At 40.1% G+C, this 15418-nt stretch overlaps 2 protein-coding genes across 7 annotated transcripts in view; both read left to right on the plus strand.

The window, feature by feature from the left end:
• acap3b (ArfGAP with coiled-coil, ankyrin repeat and PH domains 3b) overlaps positions 1-5070 on the plus strand; it is a 59458-nt gene extending 54388 nt beyond the window's left edge. For 4 of the 6 annotated variants that reach the window (XM_038697457.1, XM_038697459.1, XM_038697458.1 and 1 more), the window contains exons 24-25: positions 183-244; positions 3469-5070. In XM_038697457.1, coding sequence (XP_038553385.1) covers positions 183-244; positions 3469-3605 — 199 coding nt within the window. In that variant the 3' untranslated portion in view covers positions 3606-5070. Of the gene's footprint in view, positions 1-182 lie in introns of all 6 variants that reach the window. The other 2 variants (XM_038697461.1, XM_038697462.1) reach the window with 2 other exon arrangements.
• Positions 5071-5258: 188 nt separating this feature from the next.
• Positions 5259-15318, plus strand: ube2j2 (ubiquitin-conjugating enzyme E2, J2 (UBC6 homolog, yeast)). Its single transcript, XM_038697463.1, has 8 exons — positions 5259-5333; positions 5485-5657; positions 7715-7845; positions 11900-11940; positions 12111-12213; positions 12335-12473; positions 12574-12654; positions 12751-15318. Exons 3-8 carry the CDS (start codon positions 7715-7717, stop codon positions 13039-13041), a joined length of 786 nt encoding a protein of 261 aa, XP_038553391.1. The 5' UTR covers positions 5259-5333; positions 5485-5657; the 3' UTR covers positions 13042-15318.
• The last annotated feature ends 100 nt before the right edge of the window (positions 15319-15418 follow it).

A 15418-nucleotide genomic window follows, 5' to 3' on the forward strand; every position in this document is an offset into this window, starting at 1 on the left:
CTTCCTACCCACTGTGGATCTTCCCCCTTTGCCACTCCTTACCGCCCCATCACATTTCTATTCTCACTGTCTTTCACTCCCTGTATATCTTTTCTCACCTGCCTTTCGTCCTCTTATTATCCTTCCACACATGTCCCCTTTCATTTCTCCCTCCACCTCTGTCTTTTTCTTCTCTCTTGCAGACTGCGCCTAGCGCGGATGAACGAGGAGATGCGAGAGGCGGAGGCTCCGTTGGGTCAACCAGGTCAATACCACAGCAGCAGCCCCACTGAGCAGCAGTATAGAAAGTGCATCCAGGAATTCATCTGCCTCACCATAGACGAATGCTAGTGGTCCCTTTATTTATATATTTATATATATATATATATATATATATATATATATATATATATATATATATATATATATATATATATATACCTAGCTTATGATGAAGAAGCTTGGGGTGTCTGAGAATAGAGGAGCGTACCACTTGCTCATTATGGGGGTGCGTTGTGTTGTAGGGAGACCCCTGATGGACCTTTTTAACTCTACTAACACTACAGTCACCATCTACATTTTTCATCACAACTACGTTTCTGCTTGCCATTACTCGGAACCACCCATGCTATGCTAGCTACATGACACACAGTAAAATGACATGTGGTTTTTGGTGTTTTGCTAACAGGGTTGTCCTCTAACTTATCGTAACGTGGTGTGAGCCCTTGTGTGAGGGTGTGTGGGTTGCCTAACAGCTCTTCGCTGCATTAACCCCCTTACACATTATATCTCTCCCGACCATCTATGACCATCCAACTTACCCATCTCTTCTTAATCGGAGATGTAAATATACGTATTTAGAAGTTGTATGGGTAATCTATAAACTATGTGCTGTGGCATGAGGTGAAAAAAATGGTATTTGTTCCATTACTAAAAGAAAAAGAGTAACTGACAAGCTACAGTGGAGGTGGGCAGGGTAATTTACTGTGTATAAAGAGGTGTCAGGAAGGGACATTTAATGTAAAACTGTGACAAAATTACTCAAGGGCTTGTGGAAAAGAGACCTCTTGCCTGCGTTGTAAGATACTTTGTGAGTGAGTGAGTGAGTGAGGAGAGTAAATGAGTGCATGTGTCAAAGAATACTGAGAAACCTAGTTAAATCATGATATGATACATAATGTTTTAATGTAAAGGAGAAAAAAAAAGATTCTGCACTTTTCCCACCTACAGTATTATATTTTTGTTTATTTTCATTCAGTCAGCTTTTACATTGTTCTTGTCTAGTCCAGTCTATTGTCCATCTCTCTATTGTCTATTTTATTCCTTTCTTTGTATTTTTATTTTATCTCCACAAGAGGACCAGTGCAATGCATTCTTGGATGCAGTTTACTTCTGCATTTCTGTTATTGATTGTCATTTTAATCTGAAAGCATTACTTGGACTTTTTGACAGGAAGTATTTAGATTACATCATGTAATAGCACTCATAAAAGACATGTTGCTTTAATTTTCCCTTTGGAAAGGCCTTAAATTGCTATGAGTAAGATTACTGATACTCAAACACACCACTGGAAGAGATTTTATTAGTTTATCTATGGAACTTGGAGTTACAATGTACCATTGTTTTAAAATTAGTTGCAGTCATTCGTTGTTCACTAGTGAGGATGAGAACTCGTCAAGTTGTGAAGGTGAAGTGCAGACAAAGCCGGAGCAGCAAGTCTTGTAGTGCAATGAGCGAGTGTATAAAGCTGGATTTATGGCTCGTCCTTCCATCCACTGCCTTTCCCAGTGCAAAGGGGAATCATGGCGCCTCCATGTTGTTGTAAATACTCATCCATGTTACAGTGTCTGTGGTGAGATAAAGGAGCACATTTCTTACGTGTTTACACACTTGTGGGGTCAAAGGACGTATATATCTGGCTTCCCTCACTGGTCAATGCTTACAATGTTCTCTGCATGCTTTGCCAGAGTCATTAGTGGGAGGTTCAACATCGTTTGCGTTCTGAGCATGATAAAATATTTTTCAATGGTTTGATCACGTCGTGCAGTGCAGTCCTGTGAAATGAGCATGCACCACCATGACCCCTCTGGTGTTTCTTACTTTTTGCACCTCTGTGCCATTCTTCCATCCATGGACCAAATCTGTGGTGACTTCTTCATTCCTGTCTTTTTTAGTTTGTTTTCACAAAAGCTTAGTAACAGTGATTTTAGTTATTGTTTGTATCTTGTGGTTTATTTTCCTCTGCCAAAGACTTTTTAAAGGGAAAGTGTCTGACATTATTGTATGATATCACCGTTTTTTTTGTTTTTTAAACTGAAACTGTTCAGAGTAGGTACAGCATAGTCTTGACATGCTTTGTGAAGTGACAGAGTGGTAGAAACACTGTTGGTGTACTCACCTGCTCAAAAGAGGTTATAGAAATGTGACAGACCTGAGAGATTTTGATATGGCAGGTTATATTCTGCAATAGTTCAATGTACTGCAAGTAGAACCAGTCTAGGGGGTGATGTGATGCTACTGTGACCAAACTGTTAAGGGCCCTCGCCCTAGCTGAAGTATTAAATGTTGTGTCCATTGTGTGTGACATAGGAGTGGTTAAAGGTGCTGTTCAAAGCAAACATGCTGTAAATAGTACACTTGTGTATTTTAACTTGATGCCAGCTGCCTGCTTCTCAGCATTCAATCACAGATCCCGACTGTCTGATCTGTTTTATGTATCTCTTTCAAAAAGCAACCTGTCAGACCAAACTGACTCGGAGGCGTTCTTCTGTCCACTGACATTTGGATATCTTTGGAATACTTTCTTCTTTGTCTTTAGAAGCACTGAGTGGGGGGGGGGAAGAAAAACAAAATGCATACAATAAAACTGAGAATCTCTTGATGAACTAACCCTGCTTCCTGCTTGTTGCTCTCATTTCTGTTTCCTGTCTCATCTCTTGTGCATTAACATTCTCTCAACATTGCAGCAATATATTTTATATAATATATTTTTATATAAGAGAAAATAGTGTCTGTAAATGATGAATTGATAAAACGGGTGTTTTAATTTGAAGAAATAGAGCTGCTGTATGTCGAAACATTGTCAGATTTTGGGAGAATGCTTTTGTTTTTTTACAATGTGGTAACAAACGTTTGGGTAGCACTTGGCTTATTCAAAGCAATACTATGGTTTCCTCCATTATACTAAATATAAATGAAATGTACACATGGACATCTCCATACTGCCAGGTCAACATCAACACATTATTTAAAGATCACTTTAGTGGTTTGGGTCTGCTGTTTTTTCAGATAGTGCCTCAGTTTCTAGAATGCAGCAGCAACACTGTGCCTTGAATAATTCAGTGTCTCCAGTGTGTTATGTGATCTCACAAGTATTACACCATCACTGAAAAATGTCCTCACATGCCAGAAGTGTCTTAATTCCTCTCTCACATGTCCACTTTAGGAAATAAGCGGCTGACTGACATATCATTGCTTCTGTTACCACAGGGGTTGCCACGGGCAGCAGGAGCGTTAAACCCAAGGATGTCCGGGATAGAGTGAGTGAAGCATCCTGGGCCGTCATACTAGGGGTTCAGTGTGATACTGTGATTCTTTCTACTCTGGTGGTTGTGGGTGATCTTTAAGGTGTCTGTCGCCCATTCTGTTGCGCGCACACACTTTTTGCAGCTGTCTGGACGTTTGGAATCATGGGGAGAAATTAGGCATTCAATGGTACACAAATCTTCAGTGGTGGAGTATTGAAAAAGATGTCTTGAGACCCAAGTTTAATGCAGCATTCACATACTTTTTGAAATATGTGGTTTATACTCCCAAAATGTTCAAACATCAAATGTTTAGTACAGTAAGTACCAAGCAGCAGAGAATGGGTAAGTATAATCCACTGCATATTATGAAATGTGAATTAGAATATAAAGCACACCAATCCAGGTATCATCACTTGGTTGTGGCTTGAAAATGAACAAAAGAGAGAAAAGGATCCCTGGGTGACGTAAGAGTGAACTGGCCAGGATGCTCACCATTCTTTCCCTGCAAGTTCCTGATTTTCTGTTCTGCAGACTAACAGAGACCCCCATTTAGAAGTTTATAATAAATCAAAAATGTGCATAAGATCCAACTTAAGTTTCTGGTATCAAGTCATAAACGTATTTACTCATAAACAAAATATACATCACTTACAGTATCTTGAAGGAATAGGTGTCTATATACCACCAAGGTAGACTGAGGAGCTTTACTCAATCTTGAGGCTATGCTGTGGGGGTGTTGCTCTTTCATGCAGATGTTTATCATCTCTGTCTTTCTTCCTGAATAGTGACATGTGGGTTATTGGGGATTGCAGTATTTGCTGGTTTATTGCTTTTATGTCACGTCATTAAAAAGGCTTGCAGTGTTGCTCGCTGGTGTTAAAGGTAAGCAAAAGCTAGCAGATTGGTCCCTGCAGTCTCCATGGTGCCCAGCCCAGTGGGACGAACCGCCATTTGACTTTAGTATCCCCCCGTTGCAGGTGACATCTCCTGCATTGATGTCTTTCGCGAGTTTTCTCTCCTCGCGTCTCTCCAGCCCGAGAAGTTGAGGAGAAGGAGCATGCAGTTCAGCCACTGCAAGAAGCCAGAGTGACCACCTCTTCTTCTCAACACTTTTCAGTTACTTTGGATCAAGAGGGTGGCTTCCACATGCCATTAAAAATTACATTTTGATGCTAGGGAGTGAATGCTGCTGGCATGAGATGCTCAAAACCTGCAGGAACTAGTTAAAGCTGTTTTATAGTAGGCTTGTAGCCTAATAGTTCTCAATTGCTGTTGTAAATGTTTGTTTAAAGTCAAGATAATAGACATAGGAAAGCTTCCTCCAGAACTACAGAAAACATTTTTCGAATGTTTCCACAGGATAAATCATACTCTCTATGATGAGTAAACTAAACTTCTTGTTGTTGTTGTTGTTGTTGTTTTAATCTAAACTAAATCAGTGAAGTAACTGTTTAATGTTTTGTATAATTTTATTTTGTCAACTGCAAATCTATGATGATATGATTTTCAAACTCTTGTGCAACTGGTGGCAGAAAAAAAAATAAAAACCATACAGTGAAAACGCCTTACGGGATGTTTTTGTGCATTTCAATTCAATTCAAATTAGCTTTATTGGCACGAACAATATTGCCAAAGCATCATACAAAATACACTAGTCAATCTGTTTTCTTTTAAACTCTGACAACACATACAGCAACAAGAATCTTAATGCAGCTTTGTGTAACAGCACTGATTGTTGTTGAAAAGGTGCAGAAACAGTAACACAGTATAGACACAGACGCCTTTGTAATGTGTCAGGTCTGTCTTGGTGCGGTACAGACTGCAAATGTAAGTATTTATATTATGATTATAAGGAATTTTATTCTAGGGCAGCTCACAATATTTATTAGATATTACTGGAGTTTTTGAAAGATTATAATTAGGAATAATACTCCAGATCAGCTGGTGCCAGTAATGCGCTTTCTGTGGCATTTTTCAGCGGCTGTAACACAAATGAAGAAGAAGAACCGGAAGTGTCATTTTTCTCCTGCTGGCGATTGCTAAAGCTACGTTGGTGTCATCGTCTTATCGCTTTTGGGTTTGACAATAGAAATAACAGCCTTATTTCGTGTCCAGTCACGGATACCTGTTTTCACTGGGGTCTCTGGAGAGGTATGTATGTGCGTGTGTCAGTCATACACGCCCTCTAGTTAGTGCGAGAGGTGTGGGGGCCAGCTCTCCTCTCCTTAATAACTACTGTTTATGCTAACGCTAGGTGGCTAACCTAAACATAGCTGTGGCCTACGTTAGCAGTTGGTGGCTAACACAGTAACACAGGACTTCTCACCGGCTGCAAGTTAACGTTACCTGCTAGCTTGATCTCAGCCGCCGTGTCGAGTTAGCCTGCCTGGACGGACAGTGTAGCCACGGTGGGATTAATAAAGCCACACATGATGTCATTCTGCAGTTTGATGTTGGTCTGCACTGTTTGTTTACAGTCGGCGGTTGAGTAACGTTGACTTAACGTTAACTCTCCGTTATCGAGCTAACATATCGATACGCTCAGTTAGCTTTGGCGTCAACATTAGCGTGGTTTCCAAAGTAGCGGATTAGCCTCAGCTAACACAAGTTGCGTAAACGCAAAGCGGCGTCTTATTTAATTGGAAGTGAAACTGACATAATTTCAACACTGTTACAGTTCGGCTACAGCTCATTAGCGTTGTATTGTCAGCTGTTAGCCACATGACAGCAAGGCAGTAGGCTGATTGGGAAGTTATCCTGTTTTCAATGGGCTGAGGTGGAAAGACGTGTTGTCCATATGTGTAGCAAAGTACAATCTCAAAATACCTCCCAAGTACCTTACTTTACGTGTTTCCATTTTAGGAGTAATAACGTTACTTGAACGCCACATTTTAAAATTGAAATGATGCACGTTACTTGGTAAGGCATGGAAAGTGTATTTGTACAGCACCATTCAAAAACAAGGCGATTAAAAGTGATTTACATAAGATAGCAAAATAAAATTAAGAATCACAAGGCAATGTTGCACAGACGTGTTAATTTAGTATTTTAAAATAATTTAATAAAATATAAGAATAAGCACTGGAGTAATACATAGCTAACGTTACAGTGCAGTTCCAGTTCCTGGAGAGATGTAAATAATCATCAATCTTCAGTCCATCATTTGATGCATTGCTGTAGTTTACATTACTCACCAGTAACCTAGTATGCCACCTGATTCTACAACTAGTTGAAACAATTACATGAATAAAAGGGTAGTCAATCAACAGATTTAATCAATCTCTGACATTTGTGATAAAACAACTTCTTGAATGTGAGATTGTGCTGCTTTTCTTTTTTTTGTGTGTGACTGTAGATTGACTGCTTTTGAGATTAATGGAGTTGGGTCAGACTCTGGGCAACAGCTCACAACTACTTATTGGTTGGTTCAGCAACAAACTTGTGCTCACATCGAGTCTTCTGTAGTTCCTGTTACGCGTGTTTATCATATCTTAATATACTCATTTTACCTCCTTTTATTTTGTGTTGTATTGTACTTCTGTACTTTTCTTTTTCCCTTACTGTTTTAATGGTTTATTTCCAAAAAGCTCTTACAGGGATGAATGTTGTGAATTAGCATACATTTACATTAGAATAAAATATTGAAACCACTACACAACAAACCACTTCATTGATCAGTTAAAAGGCAAACCATATATCATCAGTCCAGCATTAAAATAAATGTTTCCCCAAAACTTCAGGGGTGCTACTCAATTAAAGCTTTCCACTGGCCGATGTCATACTATCACAATATGTTGTACACAATCATGGTTGACAATCCTGCCAACGTTGATGCATCATGATATCAGTGGAAGAAATTGGTAATCGATCATACTGTGTGCTGTATTTACTCTATACATTAAATTACATTTAACAACAGGATTTCATAGCTGAGACGAAGCACTGTTCATAGAGCCTGAGCCTATGTAAGACACACACAGCGTGAGCACCAACATGCCACCAGTCAAATGAACACAGTCATAAACTGGTAAAGCAGAACAGCTCCAGAGTTTAAATGTATGCAGTAAAGGAAGGCTAAAAATTGACCTAGGATTGCAATAAAATATGTCCTGATAATACCACCACTGTGTATCAGTAACAAATTTCAACTAAGCAAATCAATACACACATTTCAGTATCTCCTTTTTCCATGTTGTCTAAATCCTCAGATGAACAACAACGGGAATAAGAGAGCTCCAACTACAGCCACTCAGCGCCTGAAGCAGGATTACCTCAGGATAAAGAAAGACCCTGTGCCTTACATCTGTGCAGAACCTCTCCCCTCCAACATCCTGGAATGGTAAGATCTCCATCCTTGCAAGGCACCCAGCCAAAAATCATCACCAAGGCTATGTTGCATTTCAGTGCTCTAACTCTGACTCTTTTTATGTGATCAGCACAGTTTAAACATCCAATAGTTTTGACACTTTTGTTAAATAGTCACTATGTCTCTTTTTTTCTCCTTTTGAATACTAAAAAACAGGTTAAATTCTTATAAAAACATACATTTAAGTTAACAAAACAAAAGTGTTTGCAATGCAACAAACAGCTTCTTCTTTTTTGTTCAGGATGAGATTAAACTACAGTGAACCTATGGGCTTCCAAGATAAACCTGAGGGTCCTAAGATGATTTAAATGAGGAATAGGAAAATGATATAAAGGAAAAAAATAAATGATATATATTTTTTCTGCATATTTGTCTTTGCTAAAATACTGGATACTAAAGGCTCCTTTTTAAATGGGTGCTTTACGCAAGTTACCTTAGGTTTCAGTTTATTTTCCCAGGTTTCAAGATGACTGTTTCAGACTATGAGCTGTGTCCACAGCATTGAGCAGTTGCATAAAACAATTCAACAGTAACATGTCTTTCCAGGTTTAGTGGTGACAGCACAATATATCGTTGGAGCATTGTTATTGCAATGTGCACTTGTACAATAGTTTCATCGCAGAACAATGCAATGTCAAGGAAGTCAAATTAACTCAACCACCTGGACTTTTTTGCTGTTGATACAAAAGGAAAATTCAAGGTTCTCATTTTCCATGACTAAATCTACAAGAGAAGTTTGTATGATGTAACATCATTTACTCAGATTAATCCATGTATGGTTCGTTCTTTCATTATTTTGTTTCAAAACCAAAACGGAAAACCAAAACACAGACTTACTAAAAAACTTTTCTGTTTTAAACCCATTACTGAAAACAAAGGAGCTGCATTTTGTTCTATCTTTGACTGGTGTTGTATCCCTAAAACCTGTTCTCTCTCCCGGACTCGTCACATATGGCGTGGTCGAGGCCTATTGGGGTCTGTTTGTAATGCACTGGGGATTGTTATAGCGTCGTAGGTCAACGCAGTGGGGGAAGCCCTGTAGCATCTCTCTGTGACGGTAAAGGCAGGTATATGATATTTAACAGAAAAGACCGAGTAAGAACATGGTTGGGGTGAATGGAGGGCCAGAACCCGCAGAACGGTGTCATATACAATGTGAAACAAAAAGTCAACATTACATATTTAAGCAATTTATTTTATTTTATAGCCTATTGGCTAAAGCTATTTCTTAAGTCGTATCTCATATCAACTATGGCGATTGTATGATTGTAGAAGTGAGCAGTATAGGCCTATTATAGCCACATACGAAAAAAGAAATATGAGAATATACTTGTTTTGCAAGATTGCGTCACGCTGGAGGAGCCACTCAAGCACTCCAATTCTCCAATTTCTAGATTAAGTACATCACCATCAAGGAAGCATTTTGTTTTGGGCTGACCTGAAGCAGCTGGTTACCTGAGCGATCTAAGAATACCCAAATATGTTTATCAAGGGTTTTTTCTCAAGGTTACGGGCAGGGTGCGAACTACGGGGGGAGCCAGGGGAGCTTTACACCTCTTAATAAGACATGAGCTCCCCTGAAAACATGATTTGTAATATTTTGGGGGGTCTTTAAAATACCGACAATATGCTATTTTTGCCATTCATTTCAAATTTTCTGTAGCCTATCATCATGGATCATGTGTAAATCAGTAGCGGGCTTCATCCAGCCAGAGGGATCGCCGACTGTCCGCAGCATACCAGGTCGCTCCTGCGACCTCCTCTCTCTCGCCCTGTACGCTCCAGCGCCCGCTCCCTCTCCGGCGGTAGACCTATGAGTTGTTTTGCCAATACAAACACCGCGCTGGACGGTCAGTGGTCGTTCCCTCTGGCTGGATGATGTCCGACGCTCCTAATCCATGTGTTCCTACAGCGGGAGGTTCTCCGCAGCGGTGCGCAACTTTCTAAGTTCTTCCATCTCCGAAAATAAAGGTCAGGACGAAACAGTGTAGCCGAGAGACGCTGAACAAAAATTACCCGAACCTTTTAATCTGTGTATGATTCGTTAATATACAGCTTGCCAAATTAACTAATAACAGTTCATGTTTGCTGTGTACCGCTGGATGTATTGACAACTATCAGTGAATTAATTTTAAACTGAAGAAATCTTAAAATTCTCAGGAAAGCGTTCCTGTTCCAGTTGCTAGTGAATTACAAACTGAACGTTGAGCCAGTAGCAGCCTCCGGTACTGCAGCTATATAATATTGTCCTGTTTTTCCAACTAAAAACCCACTTATGTTGATGTTCAAGCTTATCTTAATTACATTTAATCAGGCACCGCCATCGCCCAAATGTATCTGCTGCTAGGTTTATCAAGTATAACACACAAAGTTAAACAAATCTGACTCATTAAATATCAAAATCAGTATTTTTCTGTTTTGGTTTTAAAACAGAAAAACAAAAACCGGTATCTGTTTTTTGTTTTCTGTTTATCCATTTTTGCTGATTTGGTTTTGAAACGAAATAATCAAAGAACGAACCATACACGGATTCCGATTTAAGGGTTCTTGGTTTGTTGCAGTTTGCACTCAAAAAAGTATTCACACTAAAAAGACATTTTTCAGCTGATTTATTTTTTGTTTCTATGCATTTTCACCTACCAAATCACCACAATAATTCTAGGATGCCTAATTATTTTTACATAGAGCAACTGACGTCAATTCCTGTATTTTTTCATATCACAATATATATTAGAGAAAACTTCAAACTAATCGTTTAAGATGTACTTTTGCTTGGCGCCCACACCGTCTGAACCGTAATCAGCTGTGTAAGTCATGACTATGACGTTACAACACAAACTTACGGCCCAACCAGACGGAGAACAATAACAACAAATGCACTTGTATACAATTACATTTGAGAATTGTAGCTTACTTTTGCTAGCCTTCAACTCAATAGTCATGATTTCAGTTAAATGCCAAAAGTTGCTGTTACTGTTACCTTGTTTGGTCTCCGCTCTGTGGACTTGATGCTAGACCGGGTGCTTTCAGATCATCCAGAGGTAATGGGACATTGTTTCTGGAAAGACGGACGTGGGTGTTGACATTTTTAAAAGTAACCACGAGTGAAATTTTGGTGGCTAAAACTGCATGGCCAGACACCACTAGAGGTGGTGTGTTGGGGCTGTATTTTTAATATTTCCTCTTCCAGGTAAAATCATTTTATTATTCCAGAGTATCCATGTCTTTTATTAATATTATGACGTCCGCATTGCATGTGATTGTAAGTGTGCCACTGCCAAGATGAGTCATTTGTCCTTTCTTCCTGGTTCGCTGATGTGATTTGTTCACATGCTTCAACATGCCCTCAGTGGAATATTTGCAACGGATTATGCGACACTACAGGTCATGGCATTTCTTGTGTGTGTGTGGGGGGGGTTATATTAATTAAATATAACATATCAGGCATATTATTCTAAATATGTATCTCCCCCAATAATTTCTCATGGTCGTGTTCAGGTATTTTCTGTCCTTGTACTCTGGATGGGGGGTTAGTTGTAGGTGTACTTTTATCTTGGCCTTACCAGACATGCGCAGGCAAGGAACCAAATAAGTTTGTTTCATTGCCAGTGTGTGCTGTCTGTTTTTATTTAACAAGGTAAACCTGGTGAAGACAGTTAGAACCTTTATTTGGCTAGAGCAGAGAATTCAAAAATCTTTCATCTCGGTCCGTGCATCACAGATCGACTGCAGATAGACTTCTTGTGATCTGAAAATATAAAAAATATAAATAATATATAAAATATAATACTCGAGGTCCCGGGGATGTTTTCTGTTGTATGATATGCATCTTAACCACAAGACCAGGGTGCTCCTGAAAATAAATGACTATGGAAAAGAAAAAAGAATTAAAGGAAACATGCAGCAGAGTCTGATTCTGGGCTATTGCTAGCACGTTAATGCAGGTCTAAGGACGGAGGTTTAACCAAACGTGTTTTGTTTGTAATGATGTTGCTAAAATTTAGGAAATCTTCTCTGTCTTCTTCAGGCACTATGTAGTCAGAGGTCCTGAGAAAACTCCATATGAAGGTAAACACTTAACCGACACCTACTCCTCAGCATCAGCTGCTTCTTTTAATGTATTTTGAGCATGTTGATTCCTGCTGATTTCTGCAGTTTTGCAAATGAAATCAGAGACGTGATCTGTAACCATGAGTCATGTTGTCTTGCCCAGAATCTCACAATATGTTTTGTCTTAGGGGGATATTATCATGGAAAACTCGTATTTCCCCGGGAATTTCCTTTTAAACCACCAAGCATCTATATGATAACACCAAATGGGAGATTTAAGTGTAATACAAGGTAAGAATGCCCTTTCCTTTTGGTGAATTAAATGAGAATTAAGGATTTTAAGAGTTTTTAAAAAATGACTTGGTCATTGTTTTAGAACTTGTCTGTAACTTTGCCTGTTTTCCCTCCACAGGTTATGTTTGTCCATCACAGACTTCCATCCAGACACGTGGAACCCTGCGTGGTCTGTCTCCACCATCCTCACAGGTCTGCTCAGCTTCATGGTGGAGAAAGGCCCCACCCTTGGCAGCATTGAGACCTCAGACTACACAGTGAGTACAAACATATGACTGTCAAAGCAGCACGCGGTGATAAATGACCTTTCAATGTCGTAAAAATTTAATTATTTGCATTTTATTTTTTATTTTCCAGAAAAGACAGCTGTCAGCCCAAAGCCTGGCCTTCAACCTCAAGGATAAAGTGTTCTGTGAGCTGTTTCCTGATGTAGTCGATGTACGTGTGAGGTGATCTCTAACTTCTTGTCGTCTTCCCTCTTCTTTCTTTTTTGGCGGCCTAATATCCTCCTGTTTCTTTCCTTCCCTCCACCAGGAAATGAAGCAGAAACAGAAGGCCCAGGAGGAGTTAAGCGCCCGCACTCAGCCTCTCCCCTTACCCGATGTGGTGCCTGATGGGGACCCTCAGCAGGCCCACTACGGCCTCCCTGCCCTCAACGGAGGGCCCGTCCCGCTCGGTGGCGCCAACCCCGCCCCCGGCCTGCAACAGGCCAATCGCAACCATGGACTTCTAGGTGGTGCTCTAGCCAACCTGTTTGTGATTGTAGGCTTTGCAGCGTTCGCCTATACAGTCAAGTACGTGCTGAGGAGCATAGCCCAGGAGTGAGAGGAGCTGGTGTTGTAGGGTGGTGCTCCCCCCTGCAGGTGAGCCAACTTGTGGACTCCACATTCTACAAACACACTACGTGGGGGAGGGATGTTCAGTCCTGGGTTTAAACCCCTCCACGACCACCACCACCACAACCACCACCACCATGGACTTTGGAAGACGGAAACTCAAAGCCGACCCACCCAGGGAGGATAGAGAAGAGGGGGAGGTGGGGGAGTGGACGGGAGTGGCAGTAGGGCCGGGGGATTGGAGGGGCTTATTAAAACGGTTGTGATCCACTCTGTGCTTCAGTGGTTTATGTCTACAGTAGGAACAAACTTGGCTCATGGGTTGTGGAAGAGTGTAGAGCTTAGGACATGCAAACAGGTCATAGTTTGTTGCACCATGCTGGAGGCAACCACACAAATATGCTTTACTGAGGGGACCTTAAACGCATCCTTGTTCTCCTGCACTCATCACGAACATTACTGATAAAAGCTTCTTTCTGACACTAGTAGGTCATTCTCAAAGCTCTGACCGGGTCACATGCGCAGCAGGTATTTCCTCTGCAGTGTTACCTGGTTGCTCATCAGATCATTAGAGACTCCTCAGGCTGTGACTTGATGTCATTGCAGCTCCAAACATTTTCATAGTCAAAAAGGAGAAGCACAAAGGCCTGTCGTGTGTTTCTCATAATCAACATCGTTCATTTGAAGTGTCTTGATCCGAACAACCTTTTTTTGGTATTGGGAGTCACTCTTCCTATTTATGCATTTCTGTTGAAGAGCACCAACACATCCAGTTTAATAACCTGAGGCTGCAGTTCTCTACAGCTGTCAGTTGTTTTCCTAAGAAAGTAATGATTTCCAGATGAAAGACCACAGACTCAGATGATCGCTGTATAGCTTAGTAGAGCTGCAATGATTCCTCAGTCAGTTGTCAACTGCTAAATTAATCGCCAACTATTTTGATAATCAGTTTTAGTCATTTTTAAGCGGGGGAGTCTAAATTCTCTGATTTCACCTTCTTAAATGCAAATATTTTGTGGTTTCTTTATTCCTCTTTGACAGTAAACTAAGTACCTTTTGAGTCGTGGCCAAAACAAGGACATGTCATCTCAGGCTTTGGGGAACACAGATCAACATTTTGCACCATTTTATAGACCATGCAACTCGTCTATTACTCGAGAAAATGTAGTCACTTTTGAAAGATTGGCATGCCTACACTGTTTGAGGTTTCATAATGCCACAGGTAATTTGGAACAAATTGAAGTTCATGGGAACTGTCTTAGATCATGTTGAGCAGGAAATGGGAGCACAGGAATATTTATGATCTGATTTCTGAACTTGAAAGGTCAGTAAAGTAATCAGTGAAAAATGTCAAAAGAGGAAACTACAGGTAAACAAAAAAGAAAACCAATATATGCAACAACAACAAAAAAAAAGCGAAACCTAATACAGGTTCCAAAAACAGTATGAAACAATGTGATGCAAATAGAAACTCGCACACTTGTCAGTACTTGTTATGTGTGTCATAGGGTCTATTTTCTGCACCATAGCTTACCCCTGATGCATAAAGTAGTCTTACAACAGAGTACTGAGAAGTACTTCTCTTTTTTATATATCCATGTTGATAAAAAGCATAAAAACACAAACCTGTTCTGGCGGTCTGTGAAGAGCTACTGATACAGGGTCTGTTCTCAACTGTCAACCCATGAGCCAAGCAGTGAACCCAGTGTCTGCACAGAAGTAATTAGAGACCAGTACCTTTTTTAAAAATTGGCTTAGCTGACCAGTATAGCGCCACTCTATATAGGTCCAAGTATGGAGACACGTGAAGAGAACCAACATTTTGTTTCTGTATATTATTTTTGACCATTTTTTTTCTTGTGTTTCGTTCTCTTTATTTATAGAAACAGACTGGGCTAGTAAGGAAAACGTCTATTGTTTGCAAAGCAGGGCAGTGCAGGCAAACAGGATGACAGGCCATGGCCCCGGGTTCACATAATTGCTGATAATTTACTGTTGTGCATTGCATTTAGTAAAGATGGTTCTACTGTGTATCTAATGTTTCAACAGAACAATGGTCTGAAAGCAGAAGATTTGCCTTTTTGTTCTTTCTTGGCACCATCTTTAAAAAAAAAAAAAAAAGAAAAAACATACTGCTGATGATGGGAGTGCGATTGTGTGATTATACAGCAAATGCCCAAATTTCCATGCTTCAGTTATTCTTGTGTGACATTGTATGTTTTCATAGTAAATGCAAATAAATTACCCTGCTTGGCAGGGCATTTTACTTTCCTTTTATCTGCTTCTGTGAAAAATCGTACTTTAAAATGCCCATAAACGTTCTGCCAGTTTTTAAACATTGAGGTCAACGATTTCTTTTGCTCCAA

Source organism: Micropterus salmoides, unplaced genomic scaffold, assembly GCF_014851395.1.
Source record: "Micropterus salmoides isolate LMB-PRFRI ecotype aquatic unplaced genomic scaffold, ASM1485139v1 Ms_hic_scaffold_4, whole genome shotgun sequence".
NCBI classification, from domain to species: domain Eukaryota; kingdom Metazoa; phylum Chordata; class Actinopteri; order Centrarchiformes; family Centrarchidae; genus Micropterus; species Micropterus salmoides.